The sequence below is a fragment of the Ornithodoros turicata genome, chromosome 2 (genome assembly GCF_037126465.1).
Source record: "Ornithodoros turicata isolate Travis chromosome 2, ASM3712646v1, whole genome shotgun sequence".
Taxonomy (NCBI): domain Eukaryota; kingdom Metazoa; phylum Arthropoda; class Arachnida; order Ixodida; family Argasidae; genus Ornithodoros; species Ornithodoros turicata.
The window spans coordinates 107,426,272-107,445,920 of record NC_088202.1 but is presented as its reverse complement, the minus strand read 5'-3'; the positions used below and the strand labels follow the sequence as shown (position 1 = coordinate 107,445,920).

The following is a 19,649-nucleotide window of genomic DNA, read 5'->3' as shown; positions in this document are numbered from 1 at the left end:
AGCGCACGTGTCCCCGTTTGCTTTCACACATAAGTGATTTGGAGTAGCTGGCTTCTAAGTTGTTGGAGCTAGCATCTCCATATATTTCTTATTGCACCTTCCTTTATCTCACCTTACACAGCGGAGGTTCAAATAGCTTAAGTTGACAATTCTTGGGCGTGTATAGTGTTGACTATTACAAATATTATACATGATACACTCACAATTATTGATCCCAAAAATATTCAACTCTGTATGCAATTCGATACGCGTAATTTGTGCAACATAACGTTTTATTTGGCTTTGTAAAAACATGTGTTACGGACGTCAGCGTGGAACAGCTAATGCATTATGTCACTGTGTAACCGAAAATAACACAAGCAGAAAGGGAAAAGTAACAACATTAGAGTGAACCTTCGCTTGTCTTGCATGCGCACATCTTTTATACGTGATCACAAGGAATCTTGCCCGTTGAGCTATATCTTCCGAAGTATCATACTGCATGCCACATCGCTTCCGAAAACACGGAGAGTTTACATTATAACTTATATCGATGACATTCCGCATTTTGCAACGAACACAACACCAAGGTCACAAAGAGAACTGAATACCACTGATGCAGCTATTGGTGTGATCTTGAAACCCCCAGTTTTGGCACGTCGGTAAGCATCGCAATCAACAAGGTATTTGACAACAGTCGCTTTGAGCATTCCAGAGACCCGCATACGTGTTGCGTTCAGGTGCGGAAACAAATTATAGCGCTCAGAGCATATCGCCAGCTATTTCGGTGACCTTATTCTTCCGTAAAGTTTTCCTGCACACAGTTGCTGTTACGCTCAATGTCAACGTGGGGGAAGCAACAATCATGCAGGCGCTGTATGAGTCGCATGTGCAACATTCAAGCGTTTCTGCATCGAGACTGTTCCGTGGTTGACAAAAAGCGCTCCGTGCGTGCTTTTTTCCCTCTAGCCGCATATCACTGCTACTGCCCCTAAAAGCAACAAACCTACAATATTATTTCTGCCATACTGCAGTTGAATACGATGTGTGGAATGTGGATTGCTACGTAGCAAGCTGAAAACGGTGCATCAGGTACGTTTTATACGTATACCAAATGACATATGTGCAACAATCATCGCGTGGGCTTTATGTGTATAGTGAACGAGCTGAATGAGAAAGGAAGACGATAAACGTAAGACCTTAATGTTCTAAAGTGATTCTCAGGATGACGACGGCGTTCATGTAGTTCACCTTTAATTGGATTGTCGTTACGTTTCGGCCGCCGTTGCATGGAACGTTAGTAGATGCACCTCAGTGCAATCTAGTGCGCAATACACTGACGAGGTAAATTACGTGCGATCGTCAAGTGTGTTCGAAGAGGACTTTATTACACGGCCGTGCTCGAAGGTGTTGGCGCTCGGGAGACACGAAGCGACAAAATTAAAATGATGTCTAAATAGTCTACGTGCAATTATGCCATCCCACAAGCGTTCAGAGGAGCAATGCAAGATCCCCCCAAACAAAATCTCCTGCCGATCATTGTGCAATATTTTTCCTGCAAGCATCGGGAGCTTAGCACATCTGGCGCGTGCACAGCAGATGGCTCGAACACCAGGAGTGCGAAGCGCTAGTTTCATGCAGCTGACGTGACACGTCACGAGTTTCAAGCGCCCACATGTGACAAAATTTCCCAGCCCCAACCGGAGGGATCGTAGTGTGAAGTCAGTTGCCCTGCAGGTCTACAGATCTACAGAGGATCTACAGAGCTACACTGCACGGCTGCGCATGCCAATAACCAACCCTTCTTGTCCACAGCAGAAAAATTTGTCACGGCGAATGAGAGAACGCTCCAGATGTGCCGTCATAATGGCCTCTCTCTCCTGGATTTGGGAGCCTCTCTCCACGTTGCCTATTTATAGTGCTCTTAGAAATTAAACTGCGCTGTGATGAAACGTTGCTTACCAATAATCCTTTGTGTGGTTGGTCCTGATGCATGACTGATTAAGGACGGTTTTAAGTAATCTGAAATGTCATTCACAGCCGCGTATGGCTATCGGTAGCTGTGCCCTAATAAGACATTGCATCCTTTTCTTATGTGGGAAAAGCTGTGCAAAGGCAATTCGGACAGACTTCGGAAGCGCTTCCGGTCGTCTAATAACCTGGCTTCTCTGGAAGTCCGCAATGGACGACCGGTTTTCAAAAATAAGCAAAACTTTCGCCTGTATATTCCTTTAGATCATGGTCTGACCATAAGTATTTACAGAAATTTTGTGCAGCAGCATTAATGCTAGGTAATGATTTCTTGGTATGCTTTAAGAGTGCGTATAACTGTTTTATATATACATATATCTCTAAATTATTTAAAGGAGCTCTGGTTCTGTATTTGTGTTGACTTGTCAAAAGTGTGGTAACAATCTATGCTGGCCGCCACATGCCACAGTAGAGTACGTGCAAAAAAAATACACATAGGCATAATCATCAGCATCATATTACCGTTTTCGTAATATGTTGACGTGCTACAGAGTTGGAAACATTTCACGCATTGGTGTACACCGTAACGATCAATTTATACAGAACACCAGGTGACACGAGTGGCACATTTCTCCTGTGCGCGGCGTGGTCGTCGTTGCACTAATGACATCTGGAAAACCTCGACCTCGCTCATGGTCACGGTTGTCTCGTGACATAAAACTCAAATTATTCGTAATTATTCGTTCATAAACCACGCCTATGTTTCATGACGTACCTTCTGTGTTTAGCCTACGAAATCCGCCATCAGCGCGCTTCTGTTACGTCACACCAGTATCATTAAATCAGCGGACGTGCCACCGTAACAATCCACGAAGCTGTTCTCGAGTTTACATGTTCGTTAGTGTCGCCTCGCACTGACCCAGTTCTCAAGCGGTGGATGACGTAATGTTGGAGGCTTTAACGTTACCGGTTGTGGCCATGTGTTGTCAACTTGAAATGAATCCTGAAGGACGACACACAACGTCCGAGGCGCTGCATATACGGCCGCTTTTTTCCTCTTGCCGCGTCAGTGTGGCCTGGACGTTTAATTTGAGTTGACACTGTAGACGAGTAGCGTTTCTGACGGTAGGGCGACGCCCTTCATATAAGACCTTGGTTGTAACGTGCTAATGCGTGAAGCATATCGCATGCGATATATGTTTTGACCTAGTCTAACACTCCACAAGTTTCCATTTCTTATATGAAGGACACCAGAAGATGCCTGCTGCGTAAACGATTCTTTTCGGTGGAGTGATGGCTGTCATTGAGGAGCCACCTCTCCTAAGCGAGTTAGCAACAAAATACAGGTTATGTGGCTGACGTTCTACGTGTCGTACGTACGGACACGTCGAGTCTCTCCTCAAGAACATATCCTTTGGCAGTGAACCATCTCAACTCCTCAGCACCCTAGCACACCTTGTTACTGTAACATTGCTAAGAGTGGTTGACCATAGTCACATCACGCGGCTAAACCTAGCGTTAACTGTCATCTTTTTTTATGTCGTTTGACAAGCACGGTGTTTCCTTCAGAGGGAGTTCGTGAATAGCGACACACTGGGACTTCGATGCATGCCACTGCTCCTCTCATTTCTCCGTTGCTGAGCCCTGACCACGGCGGTTTGCTTCATCGTCTGTATCGCTCATGTTGCCACCATTGTAACACCGTTGTTACAAATACTTCTTTGTTGAACAGGAGGCTGGATTTTCGCCTCAGATCCCTGCAGCTACTTTCCAAGAGTAAGGCTGGGCGTACCTAGATTCGCGCTGGCACCGGCAGGCAGTCGTCCCTTAAACAGTGCGGTTTTACAACAGTTAGCTGAGCAATGTTTCAGCGACACCTCTTAGACCCTGAGGAAGGAGGCTGAGGAGGACGGTGTCTCTTCGCAAGGGGGCGAAGCACTGAAGAGGAGCGGCTGGACGTCGGACCGACCCCTGTCATCGACAGGTGTTGCAAAGCACGAATCCTTCCCGTTCGAGGAGAAAGTGGAGCTCTTCTTAAGCTTCATCGCTGCCGACTTAGGTCGTTTCTTGCTCTTGAGTGACCGCGCTGTGTGCCAGCTTCTTCGGATCTGTTGGTGGATGACGACAATTTGATGTAAAGCATTAGGGCAGGTTCGCGTTATGGGTTGCATAAAGCTGTCTACATCAACAGGAGAGTGCCAGAAAATTCAGCGGTTCATGAACGCGGAATATTTGTATTCAGCGGAGGAGCCAAGATTTGTCTGTTAAATATATGGATAATTGAGAAACCGTTGAGCCAGTTCATGCAGTATCTTTACTAGGCCCTCCTTATTTCTGTCTTTTTGCTGACAGGAAATCGTAGTCTTTTCTTATTCTGCACAAGAAAAACTCCGAGTTATGGCAACGTAGATCACACTTGCTCTCCTTACGTATCCCTTGTTTTGCACTTGCAATGTCTTTCTGTTCTGTGGGAAATTTCATTGCGCTGCAGCCAAAATACAAATCAATCCTCATGAAGCGTTGAATTTCCTATACAGGAACGTTCTGACAGAATTCTCGCACGTTTTGCTTTTTTTGGCATGTTGTGAACGGCATTTTCCGATGATGATGCAAGCTTACCTCTGGGTTTGTGGCGCAGTAGAAAACAAATATGGAGAGTCCCTGAAACGAGAACCAAGGAATGTATCAATCTTCTTGCGGCGGTGAACATGTTCATCAACAGGATTGGTAGTAACTATGCTGAGGCAGAGGCACACACACAGACGAACACCACACAAGCCTCAAGGTGCCTAAGAATATAAAAGATCGAAATGTGGCATTTCTCGAAAAAGTCAGACAGTGGTGAGAATCAAACCGCGCACCACTCGATTGCTCGTCCTTCTTCTTCCACCACTAGGAACAGTGGCCACCAGCCACACAGGGCTCGTCCTTGTGTTGTTGTCGTTGTTTTCGTCGTCGTTGTCGTTGTTGTTGTATGTATGTGTGTATGTACATGTGTGTGTGTGTATGTACGCATGCATGTGTATGTGTGTGAAGTGTTTGTGTGTATGTGTGTGTGTGTGTGTGTGTGTGTGTGTGAAGACGCAGCCTAAAACCGAAAGAAAAAAAAAACATTTATGCTGGGTGAACCAGAAACCGAACCGGGACCGGGAAACCGGGGACCGGGAAACCGAAAGACTTTTTCAACCAAGAACCGGTTTTTGGTTCAAGTGGAAAATTTAACTACTTGGACCTCAAAAGCGCATACCGCAAGAGCTCAAGTGCACAATACATGTCATCAATCGGTGTCAGTCTGGACCCCAGATGTGAAGTAAATACGCCTTATCAGATGATTCCTTACATCTTTCCGAGCCATCATGCAAGATATTTCGTTTATATTCCGCTCCGAGAATTTGTAATGCAATTTTCAACTTGCATCTTCTGCCCCCGACTGAAATCCGCACTTCGAACAGTCGTGACGCCAGGAGCGTTCTCTTCCGGTCTTTCTGGCGTCTGCTTGCCTGGCTCTGCTCCTCTCGGCGGACTGTGTGTTGTGCTTTCTGCGTTCCCGTTCCTGGTTCCCGTACTCTCAATACGCATTCCTGCTTTTTATTAACAGTGACTGGTTACTGCATACTATGTGACGGTGTTGAGGGATGAAGCATAGGTGTTGTTTGGTGAGGACAACAACGAAAACACAACGTGTGTGTTGTTTTTCGGGTTTGTGGAGACCGAACCCTTAAAACAGTTGCGGATAGCCAGTATTCATCGTCCTGGATAAAAGCTCGGTGCAGTACCAAAGCCTTTTGAAGAGACACGTAAGTGTCGACCTCGTTCTCGTCACAGATTTGGCCTACAGAGCATAAACATTTGTCAGGTGGATCTCTCTGAGTTACAGTAGCAACACCTGCATAACAAATGTCATACGCTACATAGTTCGGAATAACATAAGGTATTAAACCAAATCGCCAATACCAACTGGGTCAAGTCTCACTTTAAAATCTCACTTTGCGCCTCAACCAAGCGCCGATTGTTGTTGTGGTCGTCTTGTACAATTGTGACGTCGGGAACAACAGTGACGTCACCGAGAAACCGAAACCGGATATGGGTTAACTGTAGGATTTATTTCATTTTCTTTAAACGGAGAAGTTTTCAAGAAAAAATCAGTTTCAAATATAGCTAATGCAGCCGAGCCGGAGCGCGTTCTTCAGGAACACTAAAAGCAGTCGGCAGCAGCGGCTCATACTATGGTAACGGATGACAACCAATAGATTCTTCGTAAGAAAGCCCGATAAGAAAAGAAATACGTGTAGAATACATTCTGCATAAGAGAATATTGGTGTCTATATTGGTCTTTTTTTAACACAAAAAGCTTTCTGAACAAATGAAATCTCGAAGTCGCTCCATCTGGCGCTTTCGCACTTTTCGCACGACTTTGCTAAAGCTCTCTCTTTCTTCACTCTTGCGACGGGTGTGTGGAAAGAAAGACTGATTGCAAGTATTATTGAGAACCTATTAATTTAAAAGTGCGCAATATTTAGAGTGCGTCACATTTTAGCACGAATAGAACGCAGCAGGCTAGAGCATCGCCTACAGTAAGAGAGCATATGATAAAGAGCAAGTGAATAATTTGCCGGCGCAAAACAGAGGCCCCTTGGTGGAGGTGTTCTAAATACCCATAATTTTTTTATACCCCAAAGCAATGTGGATGACCATTGGCTATTTTGAACAGCTTTTCGTCTGGTTTCTATTGCGGAAGAGTGGACAGCGAAAATAATTTATCACCAGCAATCCATTTGTGAAACTTCATTACGATAAGAGCCATTGTGTTCAGTTTCAATAAATAATCACATAAATCCATAACGCTACAAGTAGGTTAATAGAACGTACAATCCGATCGTTGACATTATTTGACCAAAGGCATCAAGCCCAGCATTGGCCTGCGTCCCAAAGGTAGTTGGCTAATTCTCGCGCACATTTGGCTGCAGTTCAGCTTTTCTGTTGTGAGTCTGTGAGCTTTCGTAGTTCGGCGTGGTTGCTGCCACCGTATACTCCTTTCAGTTGCAGTTTCATTGCGGAAAGATCGAGATGCCTGGATGCTGCGCAGTAGGCTGCAGTAATGAACTGATTATGGCAATAAGCCTTCTTGCAATATGGTTCGTATTGTGTTGCTTATTTCGGTGTTTTGCATTGCAGATTAGTCAAAATACATTTCAAGCACATCCGACTTTCATGAATTTATGTGCAGGCTGTATCGTCATGTGAGTGTTTAGTGTAAAATAATGATGCATATGACAAGTGACAGCGTACAATAATTGACAGTGACAGTGCACAATGATAGTGAAACTAAACTTGCTCAGACAGAGCGATGTGTGCTGAGATTTCAGCGAACATGAGAGGACCCTCAGATGGGCAAAATTGATTCACGATGCGATAGGGATTTGAAATATTTAATTTGATTTAAGTCCACAGAACAGGCTGGTAGATTTGATTTGGATTTGATTGGCGGCTTCATTATGACTTGGATTTGGATTGAATCACACTTTTGCTCAACGATTTTGATTTGCATTGAATCACATTTTTGCTTAGGGATTTGGACTGAATCACGTTTTGCTCAGATTTGGATTTGGATTGAATCACGTTTTATATGCATGAGCGACGTGAATGCTTGCGCGACTGTGGCGCAATGCTTGCTACGGCTCTGGTTACCTCTGCTGTACTGTGTAATGTAATGCTGACAGTAAATCCAATGTGCTTCAGTATTCTGGCAAACAGGCCACCGAGAAAACCTCCGCGACTCATCATAGGATACAAGCAGCTGCTTACTGCTTCGGCCAATACTGCTTCGGCCAATACTGCTTAGGCCAATTTACGGCCTATGTAGGACTTAGTTCCTTATTGTGAAGGGGCACATTATATCAGTCCCCACATCACCACCAGCAATCGGGTAGAGTATCGCCCGTGGCGGTGAAACTCCCCACTCATCATCTCGAAATAAAGTTATTGTTATATGACCTACATATTTCATGAGCGAAAGAAAAAAGAAGCGCTAGGCCCCATCTTATCCTTCCAACTCCTCACCGATTTCTGCAGTGCTGTATCATTATGCTGCCCCCCCCCTCTCGCATCTCTTTATTTCACACAGTTCTTTGTTATCGTTCGTATACATACTGCACAGCAAGAAATGTATCACGCGGCAGGTGTACCGTACCAAGACCTGCGACAAGGAAGTAATAAGCACGGCGTTTCCCGGAGCACAATATGCGTCCTGCAATCAAGTTCCGATTTCTTTTTGCCGCATTATATATGTACTCATGGAGCTCCACTGAGGTAGATGTCTTCCATGTTTCGCCTCTGTTTCTTAGTTACGCAACTGTTAAGAATTCGGTATTCTGTGTAAAAATCCGAGCTTCGAAAACTGCGGTAGATTCTGAAACCATTCCACAGACGTTCAGCAGTGTTATTTCCTCTTCCCGATTTGTGATGGATTTGAAAAATCCGAATTTTAAAAGGGATTTTGTTTGGCGTGCTGAAAATAAATACGGATTTAAGTGATTTGATATACTCGAAAAAATTAAAATCCTGACTTGATTTGGATTTGATTTAGCTTCTTCTGCAAAATGCGGATTTGATTCAAATCCGAATTGTTTCCTCAAATCCCCAACACTGCTGCGTACCAATAGTTTGATCCCTATAGGTGCAAACAATCTGTGAAAACATTCAGACCTATGCTATGTATATCAGGTGTACGTTGTAGCCTGATCTATTTTATACTTGTGCGTTGTGTGCCACACTACCAGCACAGTCTAATAAGTTCATACTGCACGATTTGTCTAAATTAGTGACCTTGTTGCTTATCTCTTGGTTCCTATCTTCTTTTTTATCTTAGTTCAACAAATTAGTGATCTTGTCTTTGCCGCACGCGTGCGTTAGAGAAAGGAAGAAGGAGGATTCCCAAACTCTACGTCTTCAAAAGCTTTTTTTAAAGACCCTTTTAGAAAAAAAGTTTTTCTTTTTGCCTCTCAAGAAACCCAATTTACTTTTCTATCAGCTTACAAAGCCTGAATATGGGTATTTCCAGTAATACGAACACCCAGGTAATACGAGCTAATGACACATTCGCTCCTCGCTGCAGCAGCAATGAAGCTGGGTAATGAGAAAGTTTTCTTGTCTTCCCATTTCGTACCGTTTATTTACTTTTTTTTTAACCTGCATGGACCCAAGAGAAGATCGTTTAAGATCAGAGGAGGCTGCACCGGACAAGGCCTACGAAAAGCAACTCCTAACCCAGAGTTTTATTAGCTCTGTCTGAGAGCTTGGGACGCCAGTCATAACGTTTAATCCATTGTTCCTGCACTTGTACACTGTTAAAGCAGAACTTCACCACATAGCACGCTCCTGGCCAACCGCCGTTCCGAATGATATCATTATGTGTGCTGATTTGTCCAAAACAGGGGGCGGCGCCTATCTGGGACATGCATAATTTGTCCTAAATAGGCGCCTTCTCCCATTTTCAACAAATCAGGACACAAAATGATACCATTCGGAATGATGGTTGCATAGTAGCGTGCTATGCGGTGAAGTTGTGATTTAACAGTGTTCTGTTCTGCTGTAGTCGTGACGACGCCCACTTCTGTGTGGCCAACAACGGCGAGCCGATTATGCCATTACCCCCCAATCCCTTCTGTTTTAACAGTGGTGGTGGTGGTGGTGGTGGTGGTGGTGACGAAGAACCGGCTTGCCGTTGTTGGCCTCACATATGTGGGCTGCGTCACGACTGTAGCCAGGATGAGATGAGATGGTGTGATAACAGATGAAGGAATGATGACGACGGAGGAATTTAAGATTTAGGTCTGTCACTGCAGAGTTGCCGAGAAGTCCGAGCAGTACTTCGAGCCTTTGAGCGAGGCCGGATTCCTGGAGAAAGTAGACGAAGAAAGAAAGTGAAAGAAAAATGACGTAGACGTAGAAGTGAAAGTAGACGAGGCTGCGAATTTTGGAGTGTCTTTCCGTGAAAGAGCCTTTGGGATGTAGGCCATCATCCACCGTACAGTTCCTGCAATGGCATTTCTCCCGCACCGCAGCATATGCACAGCAATGCAGTAGGATGTGCATGATAGTTTCAGTTTGCTGACAATGCATGGGGTTGGCGTTGTCTAGAGAGCCAATCTTGATTAATTGTGATTTAGTGAAAGCGCTTCTTGTTTGCAACCTGAAGAGTAGAGTACAAAGTTTTAACAGTGTACACTTCGTTGACACTATCACAACAAATGCATACCTCATATCTTTCTTCACGTGCATAGCGCGCATATGGTCACTCTAGCAGCACGGGGATGGTGCGGAAGCAGGGAGGGGAGCGTAACGTAGAAAGGAGTGAGAGGGGGATAGGATGGCTCGGAAATAAATAGTGAGTGTTATACCCTAGTCAGACGGCAAATCTAAGTCCGTTAGCGTAACGGCCGTTACTTCACTGTGTCTACCGCACCCACCCGGCTGATAAGATTCTGAGTCGTGCACGCGGCCATTCGTTCCGGTAGGCACGGTAGCTTCACGATGACGTTATCAACGGTCTCCTGAAACCCCACACGCACTGACGCAGGTTTCACATCGTCATTAGGCAGCGATCGCGATCGCCGTCAGGTGCGGACGAAGCGAGTCTAGGCGAAGAGATCAACGACGGGGACACTTGTCCCCTGTCTCGAACGTGATTACGCACTTCAAGGAGGGTTGGCACTGGTTCGGTGTCTCCCTTTCTCCCTCGCCTACTCGGTATACTTCGCCCTGCCGGTTCCGTGCTGGCAAGATGGTGTCGATGGCGGCGGCCCGCACGAAGAAAACAACATGGAAAAAAACGCTGAAATAGCTGAAGTAGCATTTGGTGTAATGTGAATTTCATTCGAACAGACATCCTGAACCAATCTTCCATTTTCATTTGAAACTTCGGTGGGCACTGTGTCAAGCTCTCGCCAGGCGGCGTCAAATGAACACCTGAATCACGACCTCGATCACGATCACGCACGGCGCAGGCGTATCCACAGAGATTGCGGTGACCAGGATTGCTCGCTGATCCAGATTGTGTGCGACAGTGCGTTTGGGGTATAACAACAACTTCATTTTATAATGATGAACCGGGAGTTTCGCCTCACCCCATTGCTGGTGGTGATGCGGGGAATGAGATCATGAGCCCCTTCGTAATAAGGATCGAAGCCGTGTCCAGAAAGGTCAAAAGAGCATTGATTGCAGAGCATCGGTAGGCTGGATTCGGCCAGGGACCATGCAATTTTGATAGGAAGCAGGGGGCCAGAGTACACCTGACTAATAGACCCGGAAAATGCGCTTCGGGAAGAACCGCACGGCTCTTTGGGGTATAACACTCCATGTCAGGAGTAGAAATTCGGATTACAAGACTTGGAATGTGCCCATAAAGTTCGAGTGCAGCATCCAATCCTGGTGAGCAAAGGAGCTTTCAATCTCGCGGGTCAAATGAGCTCCTTCTCCATTCGCCTAGAGAACGAACACTAGCGGCGCCTCGGTCAGCCGTATCACGTGATACTTTCAAGTCACGGGCAGGATAGGTTCTGGCGTGTGTGGAATTCTCCGTGGTGTCTGCACGTTATTTCATAGCTGTTTCGTCTAAGAAATCTAGTGACTGTTTAGTACTACAGTGCGAAACTTACGTGACTGAAAAGGCTAATCAGAATTGACGTGGGAAAAGCAAATTACCGTCACAGTCGCGTCTACAGTAAGTACTTTGCGAGCACCAGTCGCTACCCAGTGCTCGAGTTCACATTGCGGGTGCTATGCACAGAATGAAGCTTTTCTAAGATCTTGAAATAGAGATTCCGCTTTGACCTTATTAATATATTACTAACATTGTCACAATAGACGATTTCAGAAATTGCATGGATGGCCCACCGGAGAGCGCCGTGTTGCGAAAGCCCCGCTGCACCTTGGGATTTAGTTTTCATGGGTCAGAGAAAAGAAGAAGAGCGCAAACGGTTTCGGTTTTCTCTCTCCTTCACCTCCCGCGTTAAGTAGCGGCTTTTTGGCTCAAAAAAGAGTGACTTTGTCTAACCCCACAAGGAGCCTCTGCTTAACTCTCCAAATCCTCGCCTGCATGGCGAGGATACACGCTTCACCTCACACTATTCCCGCTTTGGGTTTTTGGAGTTTTTGGAGAGGGGTTTTGGGTTTTTGGGTTTATGCTTTGGTGAGTCGATCAACTGAGTCTTGATTGATTCTTTTGAGCATCGTACATCGTTGTAAATACGTGCAGGTCGAACGAGAATCCATGCAGGCATCCATGCGGCAAAACACGTCTCGTCTGCTAGCTGACGGAACTGCGTCACTTCGCTTCCGTCCCTGTCTCTTTGGCTCCGTGGCCGCTTTTGAGATGGTGTCATAAATTTTGACTCGAGTTACGAGCACCGGAATTGCGCTTGGCCGAGTCATGACTCTTTTGACTCTGTAGTCGCCACTTAATGCGCCCATTGTATTGCTCCACAGACGAAAGCGTGCTCTGGCGAACGCAATGCATCCTTGCCAGGTCCACACGTCACAGTCCAAACGTCAACGCACACGTAACCTTAAAGATGGCCGCGCGCCCGTGTTTGTACTTTCTGTGTGTAAGCGCACTGGGGTAGCCAGTTCGACTTCGTCGAAACTTACATCCCCATTTTTTTCTTTATCACATCACCATCACCGTCACCGTGATCAGCGGCCAAACCGTTTGTAAACAACGCGTTTGTTGTTTCTGTGCGACGTTTTGGACGTCTTTCGACCACGGCAATTATTTTTATCCAATAATATCGCAGTAAAAGGCGCACTTTTGTACATAAGACCTCGTGCTGTTGACGACTTCCAAAGCCGTGATGACGACCGCGTGTTAAGACGCACTGAGCCGATGCGATGTATGTACTTAAACTAAGGAGAAATGGGCTGCCATGTCGCCGCGCGGAAGAAGCACCGCATACTTTACGCTGGCAAAATACGTTTATCTCTTGGCTTTATGCCGACGGGAATATATCGGCAAGCGGTAACACGACATGTAAACAGTCACATGAGCTCGAAATGACGTTTTCTATGACGTGTGACCAGGACAAGGTGGCTGTTTTGCAATAAGCATCCGCTTGAGGGCAGTTACAACAATGGCGGGTGTGTGTCACCCCTGTGAGCAGAGCAGTCGACCCGTCCCCTCGCTTCCTTCCGCGCCAATCAAAGTGCTTGGCTGATCTGACGTCACAATACGCAAGAAGGATCTAGGAGGAATCGCCGCCGCTGCGCGCACTATTATAAACAAATTTTCTCGGGAATGCGCACTTCCGCAAAGAAACATTTTACGTTGAGGTAGTATGTTCATATCACATGGTAAAATAAAATAAAAAAAGTGATATTCGAGCTATCTTCCACGCTCCCGTAACCTCTTCACGCATAATGGGGTACGGTAGCGCTGTACCGAAGCGGTGAAACACAGCAGGGCATTGTCATTATGTAGTTGTAGCAGCTGTTCTTGTTGTGTGTCAAAGCGAGAACGGTCACCATGTGGCTGTCGCTGAAGACTCAAATCGACCGCCGCAGAAGAGGACCAATGGGTCCTTCTTTTCCGGACGACGCGTCAGGAAATAACTGTCAGTTGCAGTGCCACTCACCAGGAGGCTGTTGGTGAATGCGAAGACCCCTTCAAAGATGACCGTTGAAGAGTCCTCTAATGCGAGCACTCCGAAGAACCAGTTCACAGCCAATAGAGGGAGGAGGATGACTCCTGCTCGGAGCGAACACCTACAGCCAAATGATAATGGCAACCCGTTACCGCGTTCATATCACCGTGTGTTCTATTTCAATTTTTGTCTAAAGTAGCTCTTAAATCATTATGGGTAGCACCGAGCAAAGCTTACCTGATTTTTTCAATTTCGTTCTTGTGAGTAACTGGCCGTTGAGCAAAGAAGTGCCTCAGGACGAGAACCATCAGCGTTGTGTTCACCTGTGAGTTGAAAATGAATGAAAGGCATATCCCCCTAGCATTACACATTATACAAATTGCATCCTGACACCGAAAATGATTTAGAAAAGAAAAAGTTCCAAACCGGTCGCGGCGAAGCGCAAAAGGACGTAATTCATTGGTGTAAGGACGTAAATCATTGATGGATAAGGGAGTGAAAGAGCGTCTTTTTGCGCTTCGCCGCGACCAGCCGCGACAAAAATACGTAAACCGAAACCAATTAATTACTGCAACAAATGACCCGCTTCGGTGGCAGATTTTTCTCTGAAAGGTGTCCACTGAAGGTCCCAAAAGGGGTAGTACCCATTTTAATACCGACAGCGCCCTGCTTTAGAAGTTACGCTTTTTTACGAAACTCATTTGCATTTTTATTTAAATAATGAGCGCCTCCCGCTCATTCACGCTGTGCGCATCTTGTAGGCGGTATTGGACAGATACTTAAAAAAAAGTACGTAAAAAAGAAAGTTATTCGATTGGTGCACCGGTTCGCGAATTATTTAGCCCGGGGATTTAACTGAAACACCCTGTATATATATATATATGTGCTACACGACAGCTACACTTTGCATTGTTGCCTCGGCTGGTTCCTTTCATTCAGCGTCGCAGTGTGAAGGCGACGTAAATATTAACAGTTCTACAGTGACATCCACAAGCAACGCAGACCTCCAGCGACCACGGCAAAGAGGTCGGCGTGTAGTCCAGGGCATGGAGGAAGGAAACACAGGAACGGCCTCTCGCCCTCTTTCCAACGGGGAGCAGGGAGCAGCGCGCGGGCCTGCGTATGGTACTCTGGGATACTCCTGTCCTGTCTACCACGTGACCGCTTTCTTCTCTTTTTTTTTCTTTAGAACTTGGCGATAGCCTTTTGCAATGGAGTTCAATGGTATGCTGTACGCCATTTCCCAGCACTTTTCCGTACAGTAAAGGATGATCTGCTGTGAACTACATGGTTTTTTGTACCTATCAAGTGTAGAGGCGAGGGAGTAAGAGGAAGGAAGGAAGGAAGGAGAACGGGCAAGCCATCGCCGGAACCTGATATTAATTAATATCGGTTCAAACCGTTATTTTGGTTGCGCTGAACCCGAACCCAACCGATAACCTTGAACCGGAACTTGAACCGGAATAACAGTTTCGAGCCCTGCTTTGCCCTGCTTAACGCGAATTCTGATTGAGGATAACCTTGTGATATGACAATCTTTATTTCATGTTTACTGTCACTGAGGTATTGGAATACCACAGAGGTTACACAGAGCGAAACACGCTGCATAATGGCGCGTTTTGAGCTATACTTTAACTTACGGTAACGAACCAGCAAGCATTGTAAGAACAGAGAGGCACGCCACTTTGGCTTGACTCGGACCAAACACTCAGCAGCTAAATGCAGATAAAGCTGCCGCAGATGTCGTCCCCCTCCTGTTAGGCAGTGCCGTACTGCGGATTCTTACTACCTTGTCACCGAACAAGAAAAAAGAAAGAAGGTAAACGTAATTGTACCACGGGCGAAGCGCCAAAATCGGCAGCCATCAGCACAGCTTCGTTTCCTTGTCTATGTATTAAAGCGCATCAGTTTTCGTTTTTCCCGTGTTTCTTCTTTCTTTTCTTCCTTTTTTTCGATTCTCCCCTTTTTCTTCTTTCTTTCCTTCCTTTTCTTTTTCGTTTCCCCCTATTTTTTTTTTCGAAATAGCAAGCCGGCTCTTTGCCTGGCTAACCTTTCCTTTCTTTGTGTCTTGATAAACATATAACCCCCCCCCCTTTTTTTTTCTCGACACCCTCACAGCCACTATAGCTACCATCATAAAGAGGAAGAACCAATTACACGCAGAGTGGACGAAACGGGTACGAGAAAACACTTAGTTGCTATGGTACCCAGGGTTCTTTCTCTGAAGTGGAGATGATTACGGAACGCCCACGCTGACCGGCACCTGCGCCGTGTAAACTAACAAGAGATGGGACATGTTTACTTGCAACTCCCGTATTGATTCTCGTCAATTAATCAATTGGCAGTCCTTGTTAGCGAGGCGTACGCACGAAACGAAAGGGAAGCCTTCGATTAGGCAGCGAATGGCGTGTTATCTCACTTTGGGGTCCGGTCTTCGACTCACCCTCTTCGAATCCAGTTCATTAGAGCGAAAGTGTGCCGTTCCGGTAGGAACGTACGATGCCAGCCTGGGCCCAGCGTAATTCGATTTCCGCGAATCCCTTCATCCAATTAATTGCGAGTGCCGAGCGGACCAAGTGATACGCAAATATAAACGCGCCCCGCAGTCTCGCCGTCGCCATGTGTGCGTGTGAGCCTCGCAGCGTTGTATCCGATCCCCCCAAATAGACAGCTCGATCTACCGGAGTTGGGAGCTGCTGTGTAAACGAAATAAACCTGCGGACACTGCGTCGGATGTCGAGTTGTGGATAGAGTTTCGTCGGGAACTTTGTTTACTTATGATGAAAGATGGAAATCACTGAAAAGGTTAGCCAGGCTGTAGGACTTGAACCCACATCTTCTGGATTACCTGAAACTGAGCAACTTGAGGCCTTGTATGTGATTGTCCCTTCTATGTTGTTCCAGCCCTCAGAACATCAGTTCTTTTCTCTCTCTTTTGTTCACTTGTTTAGGTTACATTAAAGTTATGTGGTGCAGTAAAGTGAAAATAACGAGGAGTGGATTCAGACGTTATCTGTTACATTATATAAATGAAAACATCGGTGTATGTCTGTCAACAACAGCGAACAAAGAGGTTTCAGCGTTACGCGTTCGGGGCGGAACAGAAAATCTGGAGGCAACTTTCCCCCACACACGCCGCGTCTTTTGCAGTCGTTCCAAACCAGCGTGACGTGCAGTGCATAGATTGCATAATATACCAGTTTAGGAAGGGACAGCAACAACAAAAATGTACCTACGTATATTTCTGTTATACGTGTTTGCATAAAATAACGCTTCCTGATGTATTAACGGGCGCGCAGATGCAAGAACTGCACTCTGCAATCATCTTGTGCGGGGACGCGCGATTCCTGCATATTTTCTCGACGACGTTTTCAATACTTACCACTATCAAAATGGATATGGGCACGATGAATGAGAGAAGCATTCCTCGCTGTATTGAAAGCCAGCAACTGAAACGAACAGGGAAAATACCGTCCGTAAATAAACATTCACCGTGTGGTTTACGGCCAAAATGAGTTTTGAGACGCCATGCCTTTCAGATAAGGAACGCGCCTCGATGACTCCACAGTAAGCATTCAGAGTCAACACTGCACACACGGGGCTTCTTGTCAAGGCTTACCCATTAAACTGGCGCCCAGATATAGGCTGCGTTCCAATACCCCGGTTAGTCGACTGCCTAGCAGTCTAACCGGAAGTGCCGCCATGTTAAGTCTCGTCCCAAATCTCGCAAAGTCCGCTATTCAGTCGGCTACCGCCTAGTGCGCATCGATGCAGTCTAGTTATACGCCTGACCATCTGACAGCCGGGATGGCTGACAGCGGGAAACGCTAGTACCTGCTGCGCTTGCGCCGTACGCATTTCCTGCGTGAGCAACGAGATGGCGCCTCGGCTAGGCAAGCCTGTTCCAATACTAGTAACAAGCAAAGGTGTCTACTCAGCTGCCTAGTCAGGCGGCTTCGCGGGCGCGAGGTATTGGAACGCAGCCATAGACGCCATTACCTGATATCGTATCCGAGACGGCTGGTTTCCTTTGCACCATGAAGACGCAGTTTGGTATCAAGAATGTAGAAATCAAATATGAGGAGTCGATTCGTGGCGTTCACTATGAAAGGAGTCTCAGCCGCACCATCCGATTATGAACGCAATAGCGCGTTCTTGCCAAAGTGGAAGGTGCGCGCTTTTAGACAAAGTGCACGACGCGTGAGTATTTCTTTTGTATTAATAATATTAGAATGCAACAACATACATATATGCAACGTTTGTTAAAGTAAGCATGACGCTATGTACTGACGCTATAACTGGTTATGTGCACTATACATAGTTTGAGAGGCTCGTTATCAAGCAGGCAATCAGTCCACTTTGAAATGACGTCTTTACGCATGCCGCATTTTCTCTTATCGCACGCGCCCTCTCAAGTCATAATTATCGTGGTTGATTACTACTGCCTTCATTAAGAATGGCACGCGATTAATTCCTTCTCTAGCTAGGAATGACCCCTTGTGCCGTTGGAAGGGAATTATTTTTCTGCTTTGTCTGGAACGACGAAGAAAAGCGAAAGGCACACCGGGATGCCGTACGGACAGCACAACACCAGCACTGCAGCTTTTTGAACTCCCTTCGCGTCCATTTTACGTGTTGCTCGCACTCACGTTTATGTACAATGACATCCCTTTTACACGCTGAACGGAGCAAAAGAAGAGAAAATACTGCGTTACCTATATTTCATCCGGGACGTCCTCACCCATGATTTTAATCAGAACAACCTTTTGCCCGGCTGCCATAGTTATGGTGCAAAGTGTCACGGAACTACAAGACAACCCCAAGTCTTGAATTTCAGTCATTTGATACCACTTTTGCATCGTAACACGATTATTCGATTAAGTGACCAGCCCTAATCGCGACACATTTTGTAAGCTGTCACAGAAGCAGATTTGTGTTAGCGTTTGTTGCCATCAGTATTCTAGCATGTTGTGCAATGACTTCGAGAAAATTAGAGCAGTGGTCAAGTCGAAGTTCTTGAAACATGCTGTAGGCTCATGTAGCGCACGCAAGAAAACAAGCTGTGTTTCTGCGCATGACAGAAGGCTGACTGAACGAACAACGCCTGATGAGTTAGCAAAAAAGAAAAACGTATTTGAGGATGAGGCTAACGTTAGTTTGTTGTAAGTTTCTTTTGTTTGTACGTTGTACGTCTATTACGTATAGCTTTGTCGCGATATTGACTTGGTTCCCCTCAAACTTTCAATACAACTTTTGAGCTGAGTAAAAGCTAATTGATGAGGGGAAACGCGTTATGGTTGGTTGGTTGGTTGATTTCAAGAAAAAATAAAATGGAGATTTATTATGTAAAGTATTGCAAACATTACCATTACGCAAGAACAAACAAAGTCTCGTGCGCTCAGTCACAGACAATTTAGTCTTGTCTCAAATATCTGTTCCTGTTCAGAGGCTGTATCGTATGCCTAGAAGAATTTATGACGTTCTGCGGGTAGTTGCATGAAGTTGATATTTCAAAGGCTTACAATATGCGCGTAACTCCAACCTCGTCACTGCAGCCTCCGCAACCGCATCACTGCAGCCTCTATATAACCTCGTCACATATGGTTTCATGTTCGAGATAAGTTGAACCCAGTTTAAATTTCAGCATACGACACTCACTAGCGACGAACTTCGTAGCCCCTTGGGTTGACGACGAATGATAATAGGACCAGAGCACCAGGAAGAGCCCAGGATAGTAGGCAATAATCCCGTGTCCTCTGGCTGGGTAACACAGAACCTGGTGGCACAGCCGCGGAGAGAGCGCTGGAATTCCGCAGCCTCCGATACAACTGGATTCCGTACGACAGCATCCAAAAGCTTGCTACCAGGAACAGGTAGTGCAAAAGGATAGCCACGCTGTAGCACACCTCCTGCAACATTTTATCAGATTGACATTAACCTTAAGGCTGGGCGACATCATGATTTATGGCGGACTCATGCGGTCCAGTTAAAGCTCGCTTCGGAAGAGAGTTGGCTGCAGCGTCACAAAATTGCTTTCTTCGCTTTGCTTTCCTCCTGCACTTT

General features: G+C 46.0%; 1 protein-coding gene across 2 annotated transcripts in view; it reads right to left on the bottom strand.

Annotated features, from left to right (window-relative positions):
- Positions 1-2,940: 2,940 nt before the first annotated feature.
- The window catches only part of LOC135385929 (adhesion G protein-coupled receptor L3-like), a 317,487-nt gene continuing 300,778 nt past the window's right edge, over positions 2,941-19,649 (bottom strand). For both annotated transcript variants that reach the window (XM_064615560.1, XM_064615561.1), the window contains exons 16-21: positions 19,245-19,495; positions 16,969-17,035; positions 13,824-13,909; positions 13,578-13,707; positions 4,570-4,611; positions 2,941-4,058 (exon numbers count right to left, since the gene is read on the bottom strand). In XM_064615560.1, the coding sequence (XP_064471630.1) occupies positions 3,831-4,058; positions 4,570-4,611; positions 13,578-13,707; positions 13,824-13,909; positions 16,969-17,035; positions 19,245-19,495 (804 nt within the window). In that variant the 3' untranslated portion in view covers positions 2,941-3,830. The remainder of the gene's footprint in view (positions 4,059-4,569; positions 4,612-13,577; positions 13,708-13,823; positions 13,910-16,968; positions 17,036-19,244; positions 19,496-19,649) is intronic.